The 27,948-nt window shown below is 45.4% G+C and overlaps 1 protein-coding gene across 1 annotated transcript in view; it reads right to left on the bottom strand.

Annotated features, from left to right (window-relative positions):
• LOC308072300 (uncharacterized protein) overlaps positions 1-27,948 on the bottom strand; it is a gene marked incomplete at its 5' end in the record, with an annotated part of 100,830 nt that overhangs the window by 44,990 nt on the left and 27,892 nt on the right. Inside the window, one exon of the mRNA XM_080408955.1 lies at positions 18,032-18,115. Coding sequence (XP_080265081.1) covers positions 18,032-18,115 — 84 coding nt within the window. The remainder of the gene's footprint in view (positions 1-18,031; positions 18,116-27,948) is intronic.

Below are 27,948 nucleotides of genomic sequence, written 5' to 3'. Positions count from 1 at the left end.
GTTCTGTATATTTATATTTCTTGATAATACTCCAGAGTGTATGAGAAAATAACAACTGTGCCTTGAAAACTGTACTAGCCCTTGCAGGCTGAAGCCTAGGTCAAGGGTCGTAGCCTTAGGCTGTCAGTCAGCAACACACTGACCTTGTACTGAACCGTATTCCCACCACTGAACATTAATTCTGACTTATCCATGAGAATGAACAATTTTCCAATGACAGAACAGACTGAAATTGGTGATCCTGGGCTGGCAGGCTCTAACTAGGTGAGAGTCGAGTCCTGTTACAAGTCTTGTAAGCACGACTGAAAGAGGCAGCCGTTCTTCCCACATATGGTCCACAAGGGAGGCTGTGACCAGACAAGGCTGACTCAGCCCACGGTGTCTGCCACCAGTAACAAAAAGGCTCCTGCAAGAGCAAACCCCGCCTGCCCCACCACGCACTTCCCAGCAGGGCTGGGATGCACCCTCAGCCTCTCACATGCTTTTTTAGAGAGTCAACCCAGCGAGGGAGGGACTCAAGCAGATGGTCTCTGCAGGCTTGTGCTCCAGGGCAGCTTTGCCTCTGGGGCTCACAGGCTTGTGTAACTAAGCCTGGCATGTCCGAGCATCATGGCTGCACCCGCAGCTACTAACCTCACCCACAGCCTGCAGGCAGGACGCTGCATGTCATGCTGGTGGGTGCACCAGGGACAGCCTTTGTAGAGCAGCGTAGCATAGAGCAAGACCAGTGACAGGTTTCTTTGTCTGCTGCATTCACTAGATTTACTTCACCGGCTGTTGTGGTCGTCACCCTTTATTTTTTAACATGCAGACAGGCAAAAGACAAAAAACTATCGCATTGCCAGCAAATATCTATACTTTTCTACAAAACATGCATTAGAGCAGTTTAGGCTAAGCTTATCATAAGCCTTAGATCTCTGCATGTTGCTCATTCCAATGCAGAATCTAGGGCTAACCACAGTAGAGAGAGAAATAGCTGAGGCACAAGACACAAGAAGAATTTTAAGCATTTACCACTAAAATATAGTATATATTAAAAATACTGTCAGTGTTTACTGCTAGTCAAGAGCATCCGTGGATTTAGGCTTTGTTCTGTATTTCATGCTGAGTTCAACAATAAATACTCAATCACAAGAATTTAGTTGCTAAGTTCAGAAGTTTTTAAGGCCCCTCAAAAAGTTTAAAATGACTCCCTAAAGCAAAGGGCCTTTCACAACTTTCAGAACACACTGAGGTTATTATCGCAAATCACAGACTCAGTGTAACTGCACATCCTGTTGCACAGAGTACTGTTTTTTAAGAAGTAGTTTATGAAAGAATGAATCAATTAAGAAACCTAGGTCAAGGGTTTGATGCGGAGCCACCCCTGGCTCTCCTCACCCACTGCAGGCCATGTCCAGCACAGACCAAGCTTCAGCACACAGAAGCCACAGCTTCTCTGGCTCCTGGCAGGACCTCACCATCAAGAAGACGCAGGGCTCAGACTCACCCAGGGAGACTTTACGCAGTGACATCCAGCAGAACTAGAAACTGCTCTAGCTGTGGGGGTGGCTTCTGAAGCACTTTCCAAACTCCTGCTTACAGCCTAGCTGCAATAACCCCAATAAACCCTGGGTGGGGGAAATGCTGGAATTCAGCAGTTCATGCAGTACTGTCATTGTCAGTTCTACTTGTTAATTAGTGCTCCCAAGCCCCAAAACGCAGTTGCAGGTGGGCCACAGAGAGCAGGCATCGCTGCCTGTGGGAAATGGGTACTACTGTGGGTGGGATGCAGAAACTGCTGCAGGTGGAACACAGGCACTGTGGCTGGCTCTGCTCTCTGGGACCCTGTGGGGGCACACACAGCCCTCCAGGACAGGTCTTTCTATGCGAGGTGAAAAGCCTTTCACAAAGGGACTCTTCACAATTTAGCTTTTCTTCTCTCTTGCTTATTTATAAAACAGAACAGAAGCCTGAAATGCTGGGGAGCAGAAGGAACAAGTTTGGGTTTTTTTTCCTCCTTGTTTAAGAAGTATTTAAGGAATGTTAAGTCTGCCTGGATTTGCTAGAGGGTCTCTTGAGGTCCCTCAAGGACTACTTTTTCCTATTGCTTCCTCAGTAAACATACAGACTTTGAGGACCAGAATTTCTCATCTACAACACAAACCGGCAAACTCCCACACTTCCCTGCAGCAGTTAAATTTGTTCTTCTTTATTTCAAAAAGCCCAACTCCTTCCTACCATCCCTTCAAAGTTCATGCGACACCATCGAAGGCTCAAAACCAGTGACTCGGCCTGGCAGCTGCATCACTAACTACCCGCATTGTTGATTGCCCTCCAAGGGCCCAGCAAAGCCAGCCAGGAAGGGCTGGAAAGTAAGTCTTTCAGAAATGTCAGTCAGAAAGATGAGTAAATCTGTCTCAGAGGTTTGCTAAACCCCTGAAAAAGCAAATACATGTTGCTAACTGAAAAGAGAAAAGATAAAAAACACATTAAGCTATTCAAAGCAATGAATAAAATAAAATTATTCCAGTGGGGAATACCTGTATTTGAAAAAACTGATACAGGCAGAAAGGCTGCTGTCTCTTCCAGAATGTACTGCTTCGGACAAGACCTTAACCCCTTGGCTGGTATCACCACTAACACCTGAGACAGCAAACAACAGCTAATCCTTACACCATTTTTGTGCTAATGACTGAACCAAGATAACTGGAGTCCCTGGCAAGCTTCCCATTTAATTCAATTAACTCTAACTAGGCCTGTGGTGATTGCACCAGTCAGTATAAGAAAACCAGAAGCCAGATCCTTGGATTCAGATGTTAAAAATTAAAAGAAGTCTCTCTACCACAACTTTCTTGTACAGTCTGCCCTGCTGTTACTGAGCAACTCAGCATATCCTCAGCAGTTCCTACAAAATGGTGTAGAAAATCATCAATTTCTTCTGAAAATGCTCATCTTTTTTTCTGAGAAAATGGAAGCAACTTATTTCATTGTATACTTTTTTTAAGTTCTGAAATGCTCTCTTATGTGTCAGTTTAAGCAAACATTACCCTGCAGCTCCTTACGTGTATGGAGTGTTGCAGCTGCAAAGCCTCCAGGAAGATCATGTTTCCCCTAATGCAATGCAGATGTCTTGATGGCCAATCTGCTCCACACGCCCAGGGAGCTGATGACCTCTCCCTGGGGACCCCAATACTTGGAGAAATTTAGGTTCCTTAAGTATTAGCTGAAAAATGCAGCTTAACAGGGAAAAGACCTCAAGTGGAAATTTACTTTGAAGCTGGTTCAACAAACTGAACACCATTGAGTCTGGGAATGTCAAAATGTTTCACATCTATAAAAAAGACATTCCTGACTCTTGTTTGGAGTTCTAGACCCACAAAAAAGAGAAAAAAATTCTTTGGTTTTAAGATTAAAACAAATGACTTCTATATAAATTTCTTATCAGACAGATTCTTGATTTTATTAGTCTCATAACTTCATTTCAAGGTAATGTCTGTAGAACACAACAGAAAATCTAAACTGTGTCAAATATACTGTTACAGAACCGATTTGGTATATACTAGGTCTCTCCTTCCCCAAACTCATAAAACATCTGATTCCACTAACACCATTAGCTGCTTTTTGCAAACAACGGTGAAGAGGAGGAGGAAACCTGACACAGCTGCTGGCGTTTGTACAGATGCGGCTCTCCAGCATGTTTAGGCAGCAGTACCAGAACAACTTGAGGCCAAATGTGAGGAATGCATGAAAAGTATGACATTGGTGCAGACCCTTGTGAACCTCTGCAAGCCCTGTCAGAACACACTTAAGGCTGTTCAGCTGGTGGGATGACTTGACCAATGGACATTCTTGACTGTGGTGTGGGAGCGGAGGATGCCCCATACTGCACGCAGACTTCTGCTATGATGGGCTGATTATGCCCAAGAAAGGAAATGAGCAGGTCTGCAGATCTTAATGGCACAAGAAAATCTGTCTGTTTGCCTGCAGTAAGCAAGTTACCCTCTTAGCACCCTGCTAGCATGAATCAAGTTCACGGCCCAGCTGTATTAGGAAAAAAAATCCTGTTCATACAGACATGGCCAACGATAGATAGTGATCCCACTGGGTCACTTCCAACATGCAGTATATTTAGCCAGCTACGGCTGTGGGGCATGGCATACCATTGTTCAGCAGACAGAAATCCTGCCCTTGGGAGGGCTCATCAGGTTACGCTCTGCGGCTGTGTAGAGGCCGAACACAGGGGCTGCTGAAAGCAGCCCTCCACCCTGAGCAGCAGCTCCACAAGCAGAGGCTGTGCAGGTGAACAGCCCCAGGCTGCCAGCTTCTCTCACAGCAATCTCATCATACAGTGTGCTTGTAATACTTAAATGAAAACACAGGTGATATTTTTTGTGTGAAAGCACTGACCATCCATTAACAACTAAACTGCCAGTTCAAGCTTAGAGAAACATTAGGAAGAGCTTAGATTTGTTACCTTGCAATTCTGATAAATGTAAAAAATAAATTAACCGCAGAAAATTAAGCTGTAAGAACAACTGGTATATCCCCTCAGTTGAGACAACTTCCAGGTCTGTGTGATAGTAAAAAAAAAATACTTTCCAAATATTTTCCTTTTACTTTCAAACATTCTTCTACGGTAAGCCACAACAGGCTGCCACATATTTTCCCATTCACATTATTTAGTTAAGAAGTTTTGAAATAGAAAGAGATTTGCATAGATGTTTCCTCAGTGGTGCTTTTGAAGTGTTATGTCTGGGTTAACTGGTAAAATCCCTAGATGTCTGTATGCTGCCAACATAAATAAAAAGTATATTTAAGGATGGGGGATTATCCATTCCTTGACAGAGCTGTGCTACATGCCAGTAACTGTCATACATAGTCTGCTGTCAGTTCCTAGCAGCAATTTTGTTTGAAGTTCAGTCCAGCACAAATAATGCTCGGATAGGCTTTTCTCCTGGAAAACAAAGCCTTCAGACCTTCAAAAGGAGCTGTAAGGACTCATATGTGACCATTATCTTAGACGTATCTCAGAAACAGCATGAGCCAGTAGAGATCTTTGAAGCTTCAGAAAGTTTTGTTTTCTGTGGGGAAAACTGGTTACAGCATTCCTGTCATCTTCTGGCCTATGTGAGCATCCTCCAAGATGGCTGAGAGTCCAACAGGGAAGCCAAAACCAGTGTTGACAGTTAACATGACGCTATGTTCCTACCTGCAAGTTCACTACAAAATAACAATTTTCTGCAAAGAAAGCTCAGCCGCTCTATGTCAGCAACCAGTCTTTGAAGTTAGAAAACCTGTGCTGTGGGTCCAGCTCATTAACATTAAATACACGTTTAAATAAACCTCTGTGTTTTATAGAAGTTTTTCTCATACCACAGCTCTGATGGATGGAGATGCCGAGCAGGGATGCTGGGCATTCATCTCCCCTGCACTCCCATGTATGTGTTCAGTATCTTCCAGAAAAGAATATAACCCTTCCCACTATGCTCTAAAACCTGACTGTGTCCAGGTGTTTTCCAGAGGGCCCAAGTCACCCTTCCAGACACCACTTTTATGCTACTTTAAGATCCATGAGGGATAACACAGGGGAGATCAGAGCCATGCAGAAACACCTGCAAGCTGATGCAACACCGTAAAGCACAATTACAGTTGAAACTCCCACCCTTGGCAGTGCTGATGGTTCCACTGCAGACCGGGCTCATGCGCTGCTGTGGCCGTGCTGCGATCCGGAGCTGGGTTGCATGGAGCAAAGCATGCTATGCCCAGAAGAGCACCAGGCTGTGCTGGGACTATGCCAGCAGCTGGACCAGGACAGACCTGAAACCGCTGCTGTCCTTTGCTCTGACAACCTCTGTCCTGGCATGGCCCAGGGGACACACAGCGGAGACCCACAGGTGGCCGCTGCCCAGAGTACACTTTTGTCTTTCCTCACTGCTCACATGTACGGGGCCAGAGCAGTGCATGTCTATGGCATCCTGAAGTTAGCAGCCTCCCTGTTTCAGATTTGTGAGTGAGCTCCAATATAACAGTGTTAAGCAAACTTTTCTCTCGTGCCAAATGAGGGTTAGCTGAGGTAGAATCATGACCAGGGCTGGTGGCTGCACAAGTTGTGGACGTGCAGCAGGATGGCAGTAAAAAACCTGAAAAAAAAACCCTCAGGGCCCTTTAAAGCATTTCCAAATGCTGTCCTGATACTCCTGCTGAGCGTCAGGTTACAGGGGCTAGACAACTCACTCAAAGCAGCTGCGGAGCCATGTCTAAAACTGCATCACCTGCTTCACAGCAAGAGCTGACAATAGCACTAGCATGAAACTAAAATCAGAGGTTTAATTGAGCTCTGCGGTCACTGAAATTGATGACAGTTCAGCAGTTCACATTCCCGATTTTTCTTGTCTGAAACAATCATAAAATCAGCTAGCATTCATGTTTCTCCCTGCTCCACAAGGAAAAGCCCTGGTAGCCTGGCACACCTTGCACACAGGGAGCCTGTCTGACACCTCTGCCAGGGCTCTTGCTGTTCCCAGCAGCAACAGACTTGGAAAGAAAACGTGTGTCTGCAAATCAGCATTGTTTTACAAAAATGGGATGCTATATTCAATGCCAGAGCATGGGAACCATCATCAACCACAACCAGTGCACAAATACATACATGACACAGTACATTAGAAATGGACAAATAAAACCACATGCAGGATAATGACAGAAGATTATGAGAAATAAGACAGAAACAGGAGCAGAGAAGTCAGGCTGTCAGTTACATGCTGAATCTGCACTGCACTGGAATTAACAGGGATGGTATTAATGCTGAGTTTGCCTAATTATTTGAGATGGAAGGAACTATTCATTCATTTACTTGGGCCATTCAAAAATGAGAGTTTGAGAATTCGAGAGAAGGACTAGGTTACAGGATGCACACCCATGAGCACACACAAGGTGTGTACTGGAAAAGCCTCATCAGCTGTTCTGCTGCCAAGGCTGAGATGGGACTCCCACTCAAAGTCCTCTGCTCTGCAGGACAGCTAGCTCAGCGCTACACATTCTTCCTCAAGGAGCAACTTGGTTCACATGTTAGCTCTAGAACCGACTTTCTTTTTTTGCCATTAATATTTCTGGGATGCAGTTCTGATCCACTGGAGTTGAGCAAAAACCGAAGAAAAATTTCAGCTGTCTGTAGTTCTTGGATAATTTCATGTAATTAATTCCACATGTGATAAAGGATTAATATATAGATTGAAAGACAATAATAGATTGCCATTAATATTATTGTCAATACTACTTCCTTCCCAAGAAGTGTGTCGTGCCTAGACCTAGGCAAGTTGCCTGTTTTGTTGCTACCACTTTCTCATCTAGTGTTCACAGCTGCAGGGAAAGACAGTAGCAGGGACAGGGATCATGAGATGCAATTGCGCAGGGTGACCTGGTCCTACATGCAGGTAAGTCTGGAAGCAATGTCAGGCTTCTGCTGCTGCCCCTAGCAAAACAGGGAGATGCTAATATTAGTAGCAGATGCTTTCACTTCCTTACTCGTTAAAACACCAGATCAGGATGTCAAAGCGCGCAACAGGCCCAGCCTCTACTGAAAGGAACATGAGCCTTTCCATTGACTTCACCAGGGTGCATCATACATTTCAGGCAGATAAAAATGCACCTTATTTAATTGAACATGTTATTTACAAGTTGAGGGGGGTTTCTTTAAGATCCAGAATGAGAGACCTACCATATTACTATTAAAGCTGCAAAGTCAGAGCACTAAAGAAGCAAGCAATTCCTCTGCTCCTATTTCACAGAAAATGTGCTGAATACCTGCTGTGAAGTATATGGCAACATGCAGGCTCTTGCAGGCTTTCAGTGCAAGTACTCTGTGTATGCCCTTCTGCCTGCGGCGTGCTCACCTGCCATTTGTGAGAGATTGCTACAGTTCTATTTTTAGTTCACTGTTCTGTACATTCAGAGTTTCTGGTCCATAAATACACCTCCTCACAGTACTGATTTCTGAAAAGCCACAGTGTGCTCCTGCCTCCACTCACACCTGAAGCCTCTGATTGCTGATAGTGTTGAGCATCCTCAGTGTCTGGCTTGCTTTTCATCTGGCCAGCAATTTTATTCACACCCTCTGGTCCAAACGTTGCCTGTGGCTCTTCACCAGTTCCAGAATCTCCCAATTCTATTGTGACCCACGTGGAAGGAAGGGGCAAAGTACAAGACCTGCTCTTCACCTCAACTGTGATAAAGACCTGGGCTTGGCTGGGCCCCTCCGATACTGTTCCCATTCCTATGAGCAGCCATGTAATTCAGTACGATCACCACTCAGCTCACTGCAGCTGGTCGGTCGTCTCTCCTCCTCCCTTCTTCCTACACTTGCTGCAGGCACAAAATGTTCCCAGGCTCCCACAGTCATCCCCTGGGGTATATGCCAAGCCCATATGTTGCTGTCCCCTTCCACATGCGTTTTCAAAGAGGCAAAAAATTCACTCCTTGGAGGTAAGACTTCTTTGTGCGCTGTCCATCCAGCAGAATGAAGAAACCTAGCCAAAATAGCCACAAAACCATGTCGCTGCTTAGTAAGGCTTCACTTGATGTTCGGAGGTATCAATTATACTATTAGACTTATACAGACCAGCAATCAGCGTGTATTTAAAATGCCAGACATTTTTTTAAGTGATGCTTCCAGCTGATGGGTAAGTTCCTATTTTAAGGTAACATCACATTCATCAGTCACAAACACTGCTTTAAACATCAAAGTATTTCCCTTCAATAAGTATCATCTGCAGAGTCCCCATATGCAAGAAGATGTCTGACAACTTTCTAGGACACCAAGGCATAATCAGAGTAAAGAACTGTGCTTTGAATGAAAGCCTAAGACTTTGGGCTAGAAACACCTCCTCCTGAGCAGCAGCAATTGCAGCTCACGTCACAACATTCTCGACAATCACAGCTGAAGATTCCCATTCCAAAAGTGATTGAACATTATAATTCAAAGCTAAACACTTGTGTTCCTGGCTGTAACAGCCCCATGGGGCTCATTGTCCTTCCAGTCTCTTATTGTATAAGAATTATCCTCCCAAACAGCCACTTTTCTATCAACAATATGCACAGCATCTTTCCAACAGCAAAGTGGAAATCCCTGCAAGTATTTCTGGTGCTGCTTCCAGCCAGCAATAACAGTAATATGATCCACGAGTAAATTCTGGTTTTGTTGCTGAATTCCTTTGTACAAAGATCTTTACTTTGAAAAGGTTTGGCAACAGTGAGGCACAAGCTAATTCTAAGGTGTGAATCAAAGAAGATCTGCAAGTTTCTGAATCACAGAAAGGAACTGTCTGCGGCCTCTCCTACCACTTCTGTCAAGAGAAAACATCACAGTTCAACTATTTTAGATGCAACTTCAGACCTACTTGCTGCAGCCCTACAGTTCTCCAGCTCCCACAGCTCTCATGCCTCCCCAAGCACAGCAATGTGGCTGAATCCAGAGTCTTGTCTCAGAACCTGGGAAAGTTCCAGCCTTACCCAAACCTACTGTCATTAATGGGCTGCATTACCATGGGCAAAGTTTAGTCTGCAGTGTTAAAGAGTTGAGTAAATTATTAATTCAGGAGAATCCAGCAGATGCTTTGTGAGAGAAACAGGTCACCAAGGAAAGGACAAGCTGCTCTTCATGTTGTGCAGCACCAAAAGCCCTGAGAAACTCAGAAGCAAAGCTACAAACACTGGTGCAGCAGAGGCAGTCTTCCAGTAATGGTGTAGTGTCTGTGGCCCAACCCTGCTGCAATGTAAATGAAGGCCCACAATTGAAAAACACCTTCTGTGCTCCTTTGCTGCTAAGAGAGCTCCCATCCAAGGCAAGGTTGTTCCAAGGATGGGGACGGCTCTGCTGCGCTGCTTGTAGCAGCCTTGGGGAGCACACAGAGTTGTTCCTCCAGTCCCAGTTTTCACACCTTGTGAGGCACCGTTCATGGCCACGTTTAGTCAGCAGCTCAGCTGCAGGGGTCACTGGCAAAACCTGAAACAACAGGAGTTTATTTCTGCTCAAGCTATGTGGTTGGCCACCCTGCTTCTTACAGTCCCTGGGAACAGGGTGCTGGGGCTAGAGCTGCCATGAGCACTCCCCTAGCATTTTATCTCTTCATTCACTGCTTACCACAGACTTGATCTCCTCCAGACACGCAGGGACAATGCTGAGGGCCAGGAGGCTTTGATGTGTCTTGCCAGTACCACCACTCATCGCTCTCCAGCCTCTAACAGGCCATTTCACTGCTCTGCCCCAGTTCATGGGTCAACACCACCTATCTTCTTTCTTAAAGCAGGCCTTGAGGGTTTACAGATGACAGGCACGGTATAAAAATTAAGCAGCACTGTTTGCAGCAGTGGAGGGTCCCCCATCTTCCAGCAGTCTGTGGGATCTGGCCATTGAATATATGGGTGAACTCTCCCATAAAAATCAGTCTCAAGCATGCTTAATCTTACTTAATTGTTTTTGTATGCTGTTGCTCTGCAGCCTGATAGTTCATCTTCTGCACAGCTCCATGGTAGAACACAGCCATTTGTCAAACCAAATTGTTCCCTGACATGTATTTGCCATCTGCAATCTATTCCTCGGTTTCTGGCACATATCTTCAGTGCTTTCTTTTGAAGCTGTTTCAGATTTCCATGGGCTTCTTCATAACCTCTACCAGCAAAGCCTCACACAGTTTTGTTGACAGCTGTATCATGAAAAGTATTTTACATTTCTTTTGTTGTTCCTCTTGCTGCATACACACGAGTTGCTACGTTAAGGGCTGCTTAGCTGTGTGTAACACGCACCAGGATGTGGAAAGCAGATGATGTCTTGTGAGAGTGGGTTATTGGGGGGGTTGGTTTGTTACAGTTTTGCAGAGATAGTTGCAGCTCCATACATTAAAACGCTGACAAATAAAAGGCATTTGAGCAAACGGGTGTGAAGCTCTGAAATTACAGATTACTGATAAGCAAGTACAGAGTTAATTAGTATAATAAATGTATGTTGTGTGTTCAGACAGCTACATGTCATTTCACAAAGGCAAATCCAATGCTAGTAAAATCAGAGTTAGGAGAAAACTTGTGAAGTTATATTTTCCTGCTCAGGCTCTGAGGACCAGCAGGGTCTGTCTCTCTGTCAAAGGCACCCACCGCGCTCTGGCTGTGAACAAGCCAGCAGGCAGGCTGGTTATTAGGGGTAGGCCAAGCAAAGCTACGGGACCTCTGCTCTCACCTGGCTGTAGCACAGAGAGAAGAGAGGCCACAGCTGTATTTCCAGCCCAGAAACAGAAGCCTGGTGCAGGCAGTATCTGTGCTTCTTTGACCCAAAACCCGACTGTGCTGTGACTGTGTCATCCTTGATGCACCCTGTATCCATGGAAAGTCTCAGTCCAAAGCAGTCAGACGCACACATCCAGATGCAAAAACCTCCATATGTATAGCAAAAGCCAGCATTAATAAAACATTCAGGTACTGGCCTCTGTGACTCTCAGGATACTCAAGACCCTCTACCCACACATTTCACTCAGCACAGTGCCATGTGAGAAGTACTAGGCTGGATAAAAGTGAATCTCTCCCTTTCAAGAAGCTTGCATTTCAGTTTCATGATAAAGAAAAACCCACTTATAAATAAATAAATTAATAAATTCACCACTAATCCCCGTGCCGCGCCCCCAACAGAAAAGGGACTGCAAATATTTGCAGAAGACGTGGTATCTGAGAGCACATCTAGGAAATGTGAGGTTGTGGTAATACTATGAAAGATGGAGAATGCTGGGGACTAGACTGTTTTTTCTGCTAGGCTGAACTCAAATCTGAAACATCTGTTCACATAACATGAGATGAGCTCTCACAGTCAAGTAACATAAGCACAAACTCTTCCTGAGATCAGTGCAGAGCAACTATCAGTGGAAATCTAAGAATGCAGACACTCTGATGTTACCTGCAAGCTCAGAATAACAACATGTTTTCACTGCCAGCAGAAAAAAATTAGTACTTTTTACAAGTATTCTAAGTCCTAAACCCTTTGTTTTTTCTAGAACTAAGTTGTACACATCATCCTTTAGGAGCTATTCAAATAGGCCATTAATGGCTATAAAACACACCTCAGACCAGCACAACTGGCACTTGAACCGCGGGTCTTAATTCAGCCTTACAAAGATAAAGGTCCATGGAAAATACTCAAGTTTTGAACATGCACTACCACTATTAAAAGCATCATCTGAAGGGCAGAGAGCAGAATTTTAGCTGAAAGTGGTGAGGACAGAATTTACTCGCAGAATTTGCATCCAGATCTCAGTTCAGGGCTAGCATCCCTCATTGCATCCTCAGGCTTGGCAGAAGAGGGATCTACATATTGTGCACAGCTCAGTTCTCACAAAAATGCCTATGTATGTTTACACAAGAAATACTTCTCTAACTATATGAAATACAGTAAATTCAGAAATAGTTCAGAAATAGTGCAGTGGCAAATCAAGCAAAAAGCTGCAGAACCATGCACTATCTAGACCTTTCCCTGCTTTGGCAGCTCTAAAGCAAGCGTTGTCTGTAGCTCTTCAGAAAAATCTCTGGTTTTAACATGTTTTGGAGAATGAACTCCCTCCTGTCAGGGAAACAGACTAGAAACTGGGGTCAGTTTCTGGTTCTGTATGTGCATGTAAAAGTCAGTTTCCACGCTGCTGTTCTCAAATCCTTTGTCTGCCTTGCCTGTTTAGCAATGGCTACATAGGGACTAGCTATGCACTTGCACAGTAACCAAGGCAGGGGACTGGATTTGAAGTGGAGAGCTCTAAAAGCCACGCGAAAAAGAAATAAGAAGAAAAAAGGGAGGGGGAAAGAAAAAGGTTGTATATGGTACCCAGTAGCTTTTCAGTGTATGTGGGAAGGCCATTCCCATTATTTTTGCCTTCTCTTTGTACAACAGTAGATGGAGCTCTCTTTTCAGCAGCTTCAGGAGTCCATTAATGCCTGCAGTATTACAAATTCGAGCACTGTAATTATTCTGTCAGCACCTGCTAGGGCTGCTGCATGTGACATATCTGTGGTGGTTACAAAGGAGGGATCTCAGGCTCAACGGCTGCCTGCTTGACATCATTCAGCAGCACGAAATTCCCTGAAACTTGTAAATGACAAAAATGTTTGATTAACCACAGTATTCCTTTTCCTTCCAGTTAAGCATTGTGTAATATTCTTCCTTTCTTTTGTAAATTGTTAACAGGATTACACGGAATTCAGCACTGTCTGGGAAATGAGAAGGCATATTTTATTCCTCCTGCAAAATAAGGAATAACAAATTTTACTTGCCACATTTAGAGAGAACGCATATCAAAATTGCATTGCCTCTGAGCAGGGAAGGATTTTGCAGGAACTAAAGGTCAAGGGATCTGTGGCAAGTATCTCAATCACTGCATGCAGATCTAATGCCTGCAGTCTGTATATAACAGGAGGACAGAGGAGGAGGGATGAGAGGAACACTGGCATTTACTTGCATCTGCAAGCTAGAAAAAATTACAAATGCGTATGTTGATTTTCTGTCCCTGCCACCATCTTCATGTGCTACTACTGCAAATGACTGCCTGCACAGACACAGGCAGCCTTCCTAGTGTTGTGCACCACAGGACCAGAACTACAGGTGGCAGTTTCCTCAAGACACATTAGTCAAATATGCAAAAACAGCTGAGAAATTAAATACTTCAGAGAAGTGAGAGCAAAGTTAGGTTGCTCTATCTCTTTTTTGGTAGGTTTGGGGGTGCAGGGGGGGTAGGGGTGAAGAGGGTGGTGGTTGTTGGGGTTTTTTTGGTGGTTGGTTGTATGACAATGCACCATGCACATCCTGCTTCATTCTGCTGCACATCCAAGTGCAGACTTGACTTTAAACAAGAGTAAATCACATGCTACTGACTGTCAGGGAAGGCTAGGCTATCCTTAAAGCCAGTGTATAACTTGTTATTCTCTGGCAATGTGTACTGCTTTACAAGCAATACTTTAAAAACTTATTTTGACTTTTTTTTTTTTAGGTTTGTTAAAGAAGATTTCATGTTATGCAAGTAGGAAAACTGAGAATATTGTAGAGATACATGAGATACTGGAGATTATATTTGCCAGCAAGGTAATTCAATATACATCTATTCTGGCATTCAATAATTAAAGAGAGGCCCCCAGCAGTGAATTGCTGGGTGATTATCTCACAGCAGCAGCTACCCTCAGCCACCAGCAAAGTACCAGCACCTGCAGACAGGCACTAGCAACCACACACCACATCTTCAGAGACAGGCATTGAAATGCAAGCGAGCAGTACTTTTGGCAGAAAAGATTTCTCATTTCTCCGAGTAGAGGTTAATAGAAGGGAAACTGGACATCCATCTCTGAAGACGGGCATTTTCTATTAGCCTAGTAGTAAAGGACTTTCTGGATTTAAGACCTTATCCTGCCTCTGATTCTGCATAGACATAATGGTCTGTTCAGACAGGATCCATGCTTCAGCCTTAACAGGGCAAAAATCTAGGTAACGGCTTTGACATTTGGTCTTTAATGACTAGAAGCCAACAGCTGACAAATTAAATACTTCAGAAGTGAAAATTAAACAGTCCTGCAGTCACGAGTGCTGGCATATGGAAAGCTGCCACTGAGCTAATAATAGAAGTGTCTACCGCAGCAGAGAGGGAGGTCCCAGCATCCTAGAGCAAGCCATACATCTGGGCACTGGGAAGACAGCCATTAGGCAATGTATGTTTAAGTAGCACATACTTGCTACCTTCCTGCCAGCTATTCATCTTTTGTAACCACAGGCCAAAGGCAGCAGACCACAAAAAAAAAAATGCAGCACTGGGGACAGAAGTTAGATTGGGCTCTGCCCACCAGGCTCCCATTTTAGCAGACAAGTTCCCTGTAGCCACAGGAGCACAGAAAGGTCCTTCACCAGCACACTGCCTGGGTGAGTATGCCTACTTTACTTAATTCACCAAAAAAAGAGGACAATTGGTTCATTTGTCCCACATTTTCATTTGCATAAGCTGGACACCAGCCACTTTCTCTGGATACTTCCGGTATCTATAAAGAGCATAAAACCACCCGGGAATAGTCTTCCTTGCTCACTCCAGCGTGACCCTTGCATAATTTCCTTGTGCACAGTGGAGCTGCGCTGCTGAGAAATGAGAGGAGAACTGGGGTCACTATGTGGAAGATGAACAAAGCATGCAGGTGTTACTCAAAACCAAGGATGGAAAACAATTTAGACAGGTGGTTATGGAGCGAATCAATAGTGCTTGTGTAAGGTATGCACCTGTTAATGAATGATAGAGGAAAGCAAATCAGGACAGTGTAACTACAGACAGACAGCAGCCAAACTACATATCTTCAGTTGTCTACAAAAAACAACCCAAGCAGAGACAGGAAGACCAAAGTAGGTGATATGCTATGGTAGCCAGCAGCAGGATCATGTATATTATACTGCCCTAGGAGGAGAAGCACACGCACATGAAACATGCATCACCCATGCAGGTGTAACTCTTGGAGATGACAGACAAGGTTGATTCACAGTAGTGTCCTACACTCTGTAATGCAGATAGCTGAAAAGAGATAATGGGCACTAGAGAGCAGAAATGAGATAAAGCACTAAAGGGAAGAGGGAGATAAAGTGCTAAAGAGGAGATATGCATGAGTACACAGAGAGAGAGGAATAAGCTCTAATATAAAGTACAGGCAGGCTCTGCCAGATTCAGCACTGAATCACTGCTTCTCTTCCTGAAGTATCTGGCCCACGTACTTTCAGAGACTTTCAAAGGTACCAAAGCTGTAGAAAGCTTTTGGCTGCATCACTACCGAGCAAGCTGGATAATAAAGGGCAAACTGAGCAGAAACAGAGCAACTCAGCTGACGTTAGGGATCCATCCATTGGGGGAAGAGCAGCTCCTGGTGGAGCTAGCAGGGAGAAGCCTTTGCTCCCAAGGAAGCAAAATGAAATGAAAGTCCAAAGAAGTTTCTTGGCTGTCTGGTTCTGTACCCACTGACATCCACCGCAAAGGGTTTTTGCTGGCTCAAGACAATGCACCACTGGTTTGGGTGATGACCGCAGAAGGGATAATTAGGTCATCTTCCCTCTTTGACAGAAAAAAAAGACCCAAGTGTCTCAGACTCACTAGCGATTTCTGTCCAGAACACCTGTGAAAACAACAGACTTTGGAGTGATCAGCATCTTGTTCTCTGAGTTTGAGCATAAAACACCTGGTGTACACGCACAAGCTGTTTTTCAGTCAAGTCTGACACCCATTGCCCGTAATAATGGCAAATGCATCCCAGGCTTTTTACTGTAGGTATATGCTCAAAAAAATCCAGTCCTCTGCCCAAGATTGTAACAACAAAAAATAACCTCAAAAAGAACCTGCAAATTCTTCTATTTACTGTTTCAGTGCCGATCGGTTAGAGCTGCTCAGAAGCCAAGAGACTGTCTGACTGTTACGTATCTTCTAGCTGCTTCCAGCAAATACAGTTGCTGTCTTCCACATGCAGAAGGTCTCCACAAGCAGAATTTAGCTGACAATTCCATCCTTATAGAGGCTTCACCTATGGGTACTGCATCATCTATCAGTAGAATAAGGCTTTGATATCATGTCTGGTTGGGAATAAGAGCTTCAAAAAGCTCAGAGCTGCATCATCAGGTTATTCTGTTGGTAACCTTTTGCTAACGTCCCTTCAAGCTTGCCAGAGCACAAGGTTTGATCCTGCAGCACTGACTACAGGGGACACACCTGTGATGGACTTCTTCAGGGCTGGCCAGCTTCTTCCACCTGTGAGGAAGAAGGGATGGCTCCTTCTCCTTGCTCAATATACAGGCTACTGCAGCCAGGCTTCTCACCAGCCAGGAATGATAAGGAATACTTCTGAAGGCCTACCATGGGCACAGAAAGAATTTTGGCAGCAAGGATGGTGCCCTGGCCTTCCCTACCTACTACACACACATTCCCCCTCCCTTTGGTCCCTCTATGCCCCTTCTTTTTTTCTGCCACCTTTGGTCTCTGTGCTCTCCCGCCCCTGCTTTGGCTTGAGTGGTGTGTCACAGAGCATGCCCTCTTACTCTCTTCATGCCACTCCTGGGAAGGTGTCACTTGACCATGCATAGCAATGGTGTTAATACCACTCAGAGCAGTAGCTCATAAATTAAAATAGCAGCAACACTGACAGTACTCACAGGTCTCAGAAAAGAAAGGTGATGTGGAATTGGCACGTTCCTCTTTTCCATGACAGGAAACATTTCAACTTCTGTTACCAGCACAAACATTGTTTGCTTCACTCTTTCTTTGCAGCTCACTACACTCTGCATCAGGACCACACAAATAAGGAAAACCACAGTACTCCTTTATGCTTTCTATGGGAAGAGCTCAAAACGCAACAAAACCCAGCCTCTCTGTGTTGTACTTTGTATGTTCCAAAGCGTTCAGCTGCTCATCATTTATCATGTCACAGCCTATGGATGTACCAGCCTTCTAAGTAAAGCAAGCGGATCACCCAGCAGTCAGCTGCTGCAGTGAGTGCAGGACAGGCAGCCTGTCTAGGGGCCAGAAGATCATGGGCCAGCAGAGGCTGCCAGCAACAGTGCTAAGAGGAGCCGTCAGCCAGCCTGCCTCAGTGAAACAAAAATCTTTCGTTTTCTATCCAAATCCATTGGCAACCGAGTAAAGAGGCTCTCAAGTACATACACAGCACTGTCTTAAGCTACCATTTTTCAATTACTTTTCAGCTTTATGGCCTTTCACACAAGAGGAAAAATGGAGGCAAGATGCAGAAAGCAATCAGTTTCTATTTCAGCTTCTCATGCATTCACACTGAACCAGAGTTTGGATCAGGTGCACCCCCAGGAAGTACTGGAAAACATTCAAAGCTTTGTGAAAAATTGTTTTTACAGGACACAGGTCATTTTGGAAATCACAAGCAATGGGCACTAAAGCATAACAAGTTTGAAAGATATCCTTGTCGGAAGAGTCCTATGGCATTTTAGACACCCAAAATAAAAGTGTATGACTTCATAATGCTAATCAGTAATTCCTTAAAGAAGCCTTACTGGAAATCACAGGTGAATCCTAGGGACTTTGATCTAAACTGGAATCTGGCTGCTTCAAATCTTGCTGCAGAAAGGTTCATAATCCTGAAAATGACAGAAAGGACATAGCAATGACGTATGTGTAAGAATAAGATCCATTGTGGGGTGGGAAATAAATCTGACTTAGTAAAACCAGGACAGGATAAGATGTTAGCCTTATCTTAAATGGTTCTGAGCTGCAAAGTCCCTCCACTTTTTGGTCTGAGGTAGGCTGCCCACATTACACTTTAGCCTGCCCTGAAGCACTGTTGACCAGAGACTCCGAGAGGGCGGCGAAGTAGAATTCCCCAGCACTGCACAAAATCCTCCTGCCTGCAATGAGCTGTGGAGCATGCACCACAGCAGTGCCACTCTCCCCACCCTTCTAAATTCTCCCGGGAACAATCAAAATAAATGAATCAATCTTCTGACCCTGAGCTACAGCAGAATCCCAAATGCAGCCACAGTGACCCCAGAGGCTCGGTCCGTGCAGCAGCCTGACAGCAGCCCAAGCGCCTGCTCCAACACAGCACTGCCCAGCTGGCACAAGCATGCTGCACAGAGCCTTCTGCCTGCTCCATGCCTGGGACCGAGGAGCAGGACAGCAGGGCTGTAGCCAGGTGAACCTGCAGCCCTTTGCACTGGCACTGGTTCTGTGTGGCCATTCAGAGAGGGACCCTTGGTGAGGTGGCTCCCCACCATCATGCCTGATGGAGCCCAATCCCCCAGCAGCATGAGACCATCCCCAGGGTCCCTTCCACAGGCTTGGCTACAAGAAGCAAATGTGAATGAGGGGCTGGCTCATTTGAACAAGCAGCAGCAGGGCCATCACACCAGTCTCAGCACCCCAAGGTGTCTGATATCCTGGCCCAAGACAGGCCTGAGAGAAAGCAGGGCAGCTTGGATGAACAGGAGGAAGCTCTTGCCTGCAACGCACCCTGCGCTGTCAGGGCAGCACTCGCCCATGCCACGGTCAGCAGCATCCAGGGAAGGCCACTGGCCATGTGGGGCCCTGCTGCGCTCAGGCCACCTCACCCAGGTGCAGCACACAGCAGCTCCACTGCAGAAGCCAGCGTGGCACAGAGGCAAAACAGCCTCTTTGGCTTGCTGCAGACCTGCTGCATTGGAGATGTCTGCATGCAGCCCAAGCAGCCGGAGGAGGCTCCAGCAGTACAGGCCACCAGCCCCAAGGCCAGGTGCTTGAGCACAGGTGGCTGGGACATGCTCGGACCAGCCCATGTGGGCACCCTCTCTCCAGGGGACAGCATGTGGCTGCAGCACTACCAGGCCAATGCATGCCAACGTACCCCATGGCCAAGGCAAGGAAACAACCTCCCAACACCCACATAGGTGCCAAGAAATGTATAAAGCAGTCCAGGACTCTTCACTATGCAAAAACACAGTGAACTGAGCTGGCTGAGCTCCCCAAAGCCTGCAGCCAGCTTTGGGAGGTCTGCAGCAGCCCAGCAGGCCCTGGCGTCAGCTCCTCACCCTCCTAGGCCTTCTGGGGAAAGCCAGGAGGGGACAGACAGCTCCAAGGCAGGGCGCTTGTTGCCAGCGTCACAACCTGCACATGCAGGTCTCCCCCTCAAGCCATGCTACCTCTTACCGCAGGTGAGAGCCAGCAGGACCCCAGCAGTGCAAGCACTGGCAGCAGCCTGCTTGTCTCCCCCACGCCTGAGTAGTTCATGCTCCAGCTTAAAGAGTCTTTGTTAAGGACTGAAACATTCTGTTTTTTCCTGGGTGTGTGATGCACACTCAGTCCTGGACGCTACTGGAAATACTAAGAAGGAAGCATCAGTGAAGGCCACCTCCCTTCCCACAAACAGCTTGAATGTGCTTTTTTGCATTAGCTTTTGGTTCATTTGTCTGTACTCTAAATTTAGGCAATGCATTAGCTAGATTTTTAAATTTTTTTTTCCTCACTAAAAGCTGGCTCAACCAGCACTGTCTTTAGTGATTGAATACATGGCTTCTAGGGTATTATGTACCCATGTTTGGCCAAATTGGTATAGTTTTCCTCTTTAAATGAAGGTTTTCCAGGGGGAAACAGCATTTGCAGTAACAAGCTGTGCCTTAGGCCCCAACAGCACAAACTACAGTTTACCGTAACATACCAGCTACTCCAGATTTATTCCTAGCCTACATTATATATGGTATGGAGGTTCCAATAGCTGCAATTCTGCTTCATGCAGAACGTGATTTTCTTTCACACACCAAGCACCAGCTTGCACAATAACCCAGCGGTCCCTTAACTGAGTTCTTGATTTTAGAGGTTAGAGTGAGGTCTCCAACTCTGGTCTTAGGGCATCACAAGTATTAGATATTTGTGTGTATGAATGGGGTGCACAACTACCCCACAGCTAGTACATGCATGTGTAGCTCAGAAATGTAAGAGGCAGAGATTTGATAAAAACTTGGCCACCAAAATGCAAAATCAGAGAATACAGGGGCAGAAATCTATTTTCAATTCACAGTAAATGCATGTTTTATGGATATTAGTTATCTGTATGGGCCTTGAAAAACACTTGTACAGAATAAAGCAGGTAAGCAGTCCCACCATTTTCCTTACCACCCAAAGACAGCATAAAGCACTAGCTTTGGTGATTTAGTTTCCTGAGTTTCTTAGATTGTTATGTAAGTAGATGAGACAACCACAACAGACATCTTGCTACCTGTCTCTTCTCAGCTCTGTACTCTCACCCTCTCTCAGCTAAGTGCTTCCCTTTCCTCCTGATTTCATGTTACTGCCAGTCCTGATTTTCCTCCCAGATGGCAAACATCCATCTCCTGGCTACATTCACTTGCAAGAAGAAACAAGCCTTCTGCCTTGCTCTGCACAGTATTAAAACAAATGACACAACACAACTCCACTGCTAACCATAACTGCACCTAACCCACTAAAAAGCTGACGGACCAAGCTTGCAAGACAAGCTGCTCTCAGAAGTCTCAGTCCTGTCTGTAAAACACAGAGTGCCACTTTTAAGAGTACTCTATGTGGTAGACTGAGGCCACTCATTCAGCACACTAGAGCTAGATGAACATAGAAACAGCGTTAGCAGCTAATTGTTTCCACAATGGGAGAGATTTATCCTGTAGTGCTAGATATTACAGGTTTCTACACAGTGTAGCACCTGCTCAATAAACCCAAGATCAGAACAGATGTCAGAAGACACTAGCACGCATGTAGAGACAATGAAGAAGATCCAATAAGAAGAGACACAAAGACATCTTTAACTCCCATCATGATAACTAGACCAAGGATGGAGGCGAGGAAGCACTCTGTTCATCACTATGCTCCTTTCTTTGAGTGGTTCTCACCTAGGTAAACAACCCCCACCTGAGTGAAAGTCTGGAGCTCTCTCAGTAAAAGGCAACAAACAGCAAAGCCCAGCAAAAAAGCATGCAAGTCTAGAGCCACAAGTCTGAAGTTACTTGAAGATACACACATATATGGAAAAAGCCTCCGGTTTAACACATGGGTTATAAAAGCCAAACAGTTGTGCCCAGTAATGCGATCAAATGCCATCCGTATTCCATCAGAGCTTAAAATAGGTTGAGTAACAAGGCAAACAACTGTAAAAATCCTGAGCTGCTGCCAAGGGACACACAGCAGGCAGCATCATCGCACTGTTTCACTTCACTTCCAGCAACTGTGGTGTTTGTAGAAAGAAAGCCTCCGTTATGATTTGGGAACACACCGAGCTGAGTGTTGATACAGCCGGAAATTAATTTCATCGGTAGACTACACACAGCAAAAGGATCCACAGACCACAATGTTAACCCAACCCGGCCCCAGCATTACAGGCAGTGCATGCATGCACCAAGTGGCTAGCCTCTGAGAACACCCTTAGCTGCCAGTACACAGGCAGGAGTTCCCTTACTTCATTTACCCGATCCATGGGACAAAAACTAGGTGCAAGTCCATGATCCATAATCCTCCCAGATCCTCTGAACTCACTCTGTCAAGCCCAGGTAAGTTCTCATGTTTTAGCTACTGAGTGTGCAGGCTTTGTTAGTGCTGCAGGCTGAGGCTTTGTAATAAGCCCCAGGAGCTTGGTACATTCCGTTCAGAGTGCCAAAGGCACTGAATAACCACTTACATTTGCATTTGCCTAAACATACTGCAAGCAAATAGCAGGAGTAGGTTTAGCATTAACGAGCACAATTAAAAGCAAAACCCACCATCAATAATTTGGTACTTTTCCAGAAAGACCAGAAAAAGCCATATGAACCAGAATCACTGAAATGGTACTTTTGTACTACAGCAAGAAACAAAGACTATAAAGTTTGAGATGTTTGACAAGAACTTTAAAACCTATTTTTAATCAGTCACTACATTGTATGACCTTATCTGTGGATAAGATAAGCTACTAAATACTGTTTCTAGGGTTTAGACTTTTTGCTACAGACATGCAATCAATCTGTTGCAGCCTGAGCCCAACTGCTTTTCTCTGCAGCAGCAGCAGCAAGATCACAGAGAGGTAGCCTGCCTTCGAACAGAACTGCTGCGTTATGAATCAGACCATGCTCACCAGGAAGAGGCAGGCTGTAGCATTTAGGGTGGGCTAGAGAGCCAAGAGACTTGGGGTGCTATTCTTGCTGTTGCCAATGATTCGCCACACGACCTTGTTAAAGTGATTTAATCATTACATACATCAGTTTTTCAGCCTCTTCATGTTAAATATCAGTAATACTGCAAAACACCCCGGAGGCTGCTTGCTTTGGAAGGGAGAAAAAGAAAGGAAATAACATGGTGCATCTGGGTGCAGTCACTGATTTCAAAGGCAGTTTGGACTGTGTTGGCAACAAAGGCTCTAACCCAAGTAATAAAAAATATCTGTTAAAAAAGGAACAACATCCCCTTACAAGTATTTTATCACTCTAGATGTTTGATGAGGCAGACATTACTATAATCAAATGCCTGTGAGATGTCTGGATGCTGTGGCAGTAGATGCCTCTGATACACCTGACTAGATTCATCTTCACAGCATCCCTGTACGAGGGAAGCAGGACACCAAGCACTGTTTGGCGTGAAGATGGTTAGAGAATGCTCCCATAGTTAAAGATAGCCCATGTCACTGACTGTGGTGATGTATGCCAGTGTGATTATTTTTACAGGAACTCTGCCTGGTAACAGCAGAGGATACAACCTACAGGTGGTGGAGAGAAATTCCCACTCACAACTGATTATACACCACAGCCCAGGGAGCACACCGGTGCTAACGCAGCCCTTGCCAACAGACATGTCAGCCAGCCCATGGGGCAGTATGTCGTCAGCTGAAGCGTCTCATCAACAGGAGTTTCACTGAAACTGTGTCTCAACCTGGCCAGACAGCACGTCATTCTATCTGGCACACCCTGTGTCAGACCGCAATAATCAGTGCTATAGACATGTGACAGCCTCCGGAAGGAAGCACCAGATTTATGTTGAAACCTGAAAGGTCCTTAGTTCACACAAGTTTTCAGCAGGGACTGTGGCAGAGGTTTCCTTAGCACGGCTGCAGAAGCAGAGGCAACTGCTCCAATGGCCAAACCTGTTCCATCCCAATCAAACACCGGCAACAGGTGCCTACAGTCCTGCTCACTCCCAGTTTCTACCCAGTTGCATTGGATAGCTTCAGCTGCTGACCAATGACAAAACCCAGCTCTGCGTGACCTCAAGGAGCTATTAGTTCTGCTGCTGCACCACAGGATTTCATTCCTCCGTAACAGAAGGCTCCAACATGCACAGCTTACCCCAAAACATCCATGCTTCAGTATCAGAATACACCACAGACCAAATCTGTAAACTGTTTATTTGCTGTGGCCGCCCCCCAGGGCTGACTCAGGTAAGAAATATGCACTCTGCTAGACACACCATGTGCTCCGCTAGCCACTGGCCACCATCCACCTACATGCCAGAGCCCAGGACATGGAAAGAAAGGTGGAGAAGGCAGGCAGAAAAAGAGAAGATGATCAGAAGGCAAACTGGTAAGTAAAAACCAGAGTTGGAGCACAAAAGAATGTGGAAAACGGCAGGGAACACAAGTGAAAAACCTTTATAAAACTAGAGATTGCACAGAACTGTTAAAGGACCACTGGATAGTCTGTGGAAGAAGGGGAAAGTTAAAAGCTAAAGGCTACATACACCATGAGCATCAGAAATCTTCATGTTTACTCTTCTGAGACTTCCAAAGCAGCAAATACAAGCAGCAAATGTCTACAAGAAAATTCTGCTTCAGCTGGGGTAGGCAAGGCAGAGAGGCAGCACTGAGCCCAGGAAAAGGCTCTGCGTCAGCATCCCCAAAGTGCAGCAGGCTCTGCAGGACTGAAACGCAAGCCTCAGCCTCCACTGCAATGGGACTCTCCACAGAGGAAAAACAAGTCTTCATCTGCTGTATTCTGTGTGTGTAGTGTTTTTAACGACATTTCACGAACCTGTTGTCACCAGATACATGTCTGTGCCAAGGTCCTTTGCCAAAATACTGGCAGCAGAAAACATGACCACTGCCTGATTACCACATACACCTTCAAAGCTCAAGCTCATCTTAGATTGCATCCTGCAGACTGGATTCACAGCTCCACCTGAACACACCACCTCATGGTTTCTTGGGTTGAGCTGTCTCCTCTTCCTGTGCACCATACAATCTCACAATTAGTGTTTTCACTCCTTTACTTCTAGATTAGCTGTACCTTTGCCGAACAGAAATACTATGATTCCCAAGAAAGTAATTGTGACAAATCACTTCAGACAGCAACAGCAGCTCTGTGTCTGCTAACACAGGGTAAAGTGAGGCTTCTGGACAGGGACTGTCATTCCCATTTTACAGACAGGAAAATAAGCCCCTCCTGAAGGCACGGATGCGAAATGGCCCTTTTGAAGTGACTAGATCAGCTGGTTTGAATGCTAATCATCACTTGTGTTTCCTCTGCGTTTACCAGGTTAATCCCATGGAAACACAGGAGCACAAGCCATTGACTCTCTCCCCCTATGCTCCGTAACACCCACAGATCTTCACCTCAGCCTTTGTTCAGTCACCAAACACCCTTTTATTGTAGATCCTCTCTGCCAAATCAATTACACAATCAACTCGATTCAGATAAACTCAGGACAATTCCTGTACCCACAGCCAGCTTGAAGTCCTGTGCTGCTTCTCCAGAGGGCTTCGCGTGCCTTGGCAATCATGAGTTACTGTGCTCCATGACCGCAGTATTTCTTCATTGCCGAAACAACCATTTACAAAGTCCCAGAGCTGCACACAGATTACACGAAGCCTAATGTCAAAACACCTGCTTGTGCCACTGGACTGGCATGCCTGATGGCATCCCCACTCCTGGCAGAAGTCAGGGACAAGTCAGGGATCCACCGAGTCAGCCGGCCTGAAGACGTCAGCACACATTCAGCTACAGCATGAACCTACAGCAGAGAAATTCCTCACAGACATCCCCAGCGCGCACTAGGTGCAAGGCAGCTTACCCCACTGTCAGACACTGTCCACATGAAGACTTGACTTAGGATAACTACGTGTTCCTGTTCTGGCATCCTGCACATGAATTTCTCCACGTGGAAATACTCTGAGGATCCTTGGCTGTGCTTGCAGAGCTAGCACAAAGAGACTGGGGGGACAGAGGCACACCCCAACAAATCACAAGAAAACCCACAAAACAAACCGAAAAGCCTACCGTAAGTAAACCCCATCTCCTCAACCCTGCTAAACCTTTCTGTTGCCCTCCAAAACCATGCCTCACAATGCAGCACAGCCTCTGCACAGCTGAGCTAGCTCACATCTCTCTGTGCTCTTCTCCAGGTGCCTGCCCCACCACTGTACTAACACACACACGGCAGTCATCAAAAGGGGCATCATCTGGGACTCCACTGGGCCCTCATAACAAAACAGCTTCCCAGAATAGAGCTATGCTTGCTGAAACCTGGTCAAGGCCAATAAGCAAGGGAGAGACTGAGACAAGAACTCAAACCATTCCAATTTACCCTACCCAAGCCCGCCACTGCACACAAACCCTGTTTTAGTTCTGCTACTTTTCCCATTTGGAGAAGCCTCCTTGACAAGCACGCAATGTGGTTCCTTCAAGCCCACAGTAATCTCAGCTGTTTGTGAGACAGCAGTTCTCTATCTACCAATGGATCAAATGGATTCCAACCTCTCCACCAGAGCCAGAAGCAGATTTTATTTTTTTTCCCTAGGATTTCCTAAATATTTTAATTGTCTACCTCTGAAATTTGTAATTCTACTTTTTGAAGTCCATATTCATGAAGGGAGACTGAAATGACCAAACTGTTGGTACCAGGGAGAAAAGAAATCCTATTTTTCATTCTTCAGCTGCGGTTCATGACACCTCATTTCACAGTCACCAGCCAGGAAAGGACTTACATAAGAGTTAATACAGAGATTGAAGTGACTTACAGAGCATTTCATTAAAAGAAAAACACCCTGCAGAACACTGAGAAGGAACTGTATTTGCGTACATCACTTTTGCTGAGGAACAGAACAGCAGTTGGGACTGGTGTGATCTCAAGATTTGGCAATATTAAACATGACTTAATGCCAGAGACACCTGGATGTATCAGAGAGTCCAATAAAGGGCCACAAGGATAAGGAAGGGATAGAAGCACCATACAGGGAAAGGCTGAGAGAGATGGGAATTTGCAGGCTTGAGAAAAGAAGGCTTGAGGGGATTTTATCACTGTGTAAGTACTGATGGGGGGAGTAAACAGGACAAAGTCTGACTAAGTGGTGTCCAGTGACAGAGTAACAGGTGACAGGCACAAACTGAAATACAGGAAGATGCGTTCAAGCACAAGATATTTTTTTTTCCTATGAGGCTGGTCTAACACTGGGATAGGTTACCAGGGAGGCTGCGCAGTCTCCACGCTCAGAAGGTAACTCTGCATGCCTCACAGCGCTCTGCATGACCTGCTCCAGCTGCCCCAGCTTAGAAGAGTTGGATTAGATGATCTCCAGAGGTCCTTTCCAACCTCAGCTGTCCTTCAATTCTGTGAGAAAAGGACGAACACGATTTGTTTAGCCTAGAAAGAGAAAGCTGAGGCTGGGCATAACAGGTCCTTTTGGAGACAATGATCCATGTTTCTTCTCAGTACAGATTGAGAAGCAACAGGCTGGTTTGGGGGAAAGACAATGTAGGCTGAGATACTACACATAGGGGTATCTGAAGTGCTAGAACAGACCACGGAATAACATCAGCAGCAGATTTAAAGAGAAAAATGGGTGAACAGCCATCAGGATGGCCTAGGTATTACTAAGGCTCTTGCTTCCAAGGGGACCTGACTTCCTATCGTATTTCAGTAATTTAAGACATTTACCCCCCTTCCCCACAACTCCAAACTTCCATGCTCCAGGGTTTTTTCATATTTGTAGCACATGAAAGGCTCTGAAATGGCCTTATAAAGCCTCAGAAGAACAATGCACCTTCTTAAAAACACTATTCCAGCTGCATTAGTAGATTTAATTATTTCAGACCTAGAAAAGCCGACTTAAAAAAACCAGTGAAAGTCACAACCTTCCAAAAGCTCGAAACTCACACTTTCCCAATTTATACTCTGTGGCCAATGAAGACACAATTTCATCCAGTCTATGAATTCCTTAAACTGCTTGGGCTTTTCAAAAATTCTTTTCAGTTCATTTAGTCAAAACTAGTACTTACAGAAACATGGCTTTGTTATATACTGTTTTAATATGCGTGGCTTATCATAACCCAATGTAAGCTGTGGTCATCCGAGTCGTACCCAATGGCTCCTCACTCTTCAGCACTTTGGCCAGTATCTTCCTGTCTGGTTCCACAGAACTGTGCAGGTCACTTAACAGAAGTGACAAACCCTCCCCTTTGCCATGTGTTTCTGCAAATAAGCCTGTGGGAAGGCTGCCCACCATAATACTCCT

The sequence above is a fragment of the Falco punctatus genome, assembly GCF_963210335.1.
Source record: "Falco punctatus genome assembly, chromosome: 13".
Classification (NCBI taxonomy): domain Eukaryota; kingdom Metazoa; phylum Chordata; class Aves; order Falconiformes; family Falconidae; genus Falco; species Falco punctatus.
The sequence above is the reverse complement of the archived record's forward strand: the minus strand, read 5'-3'. Positions and strand labels throughout refer to the sequence as shown.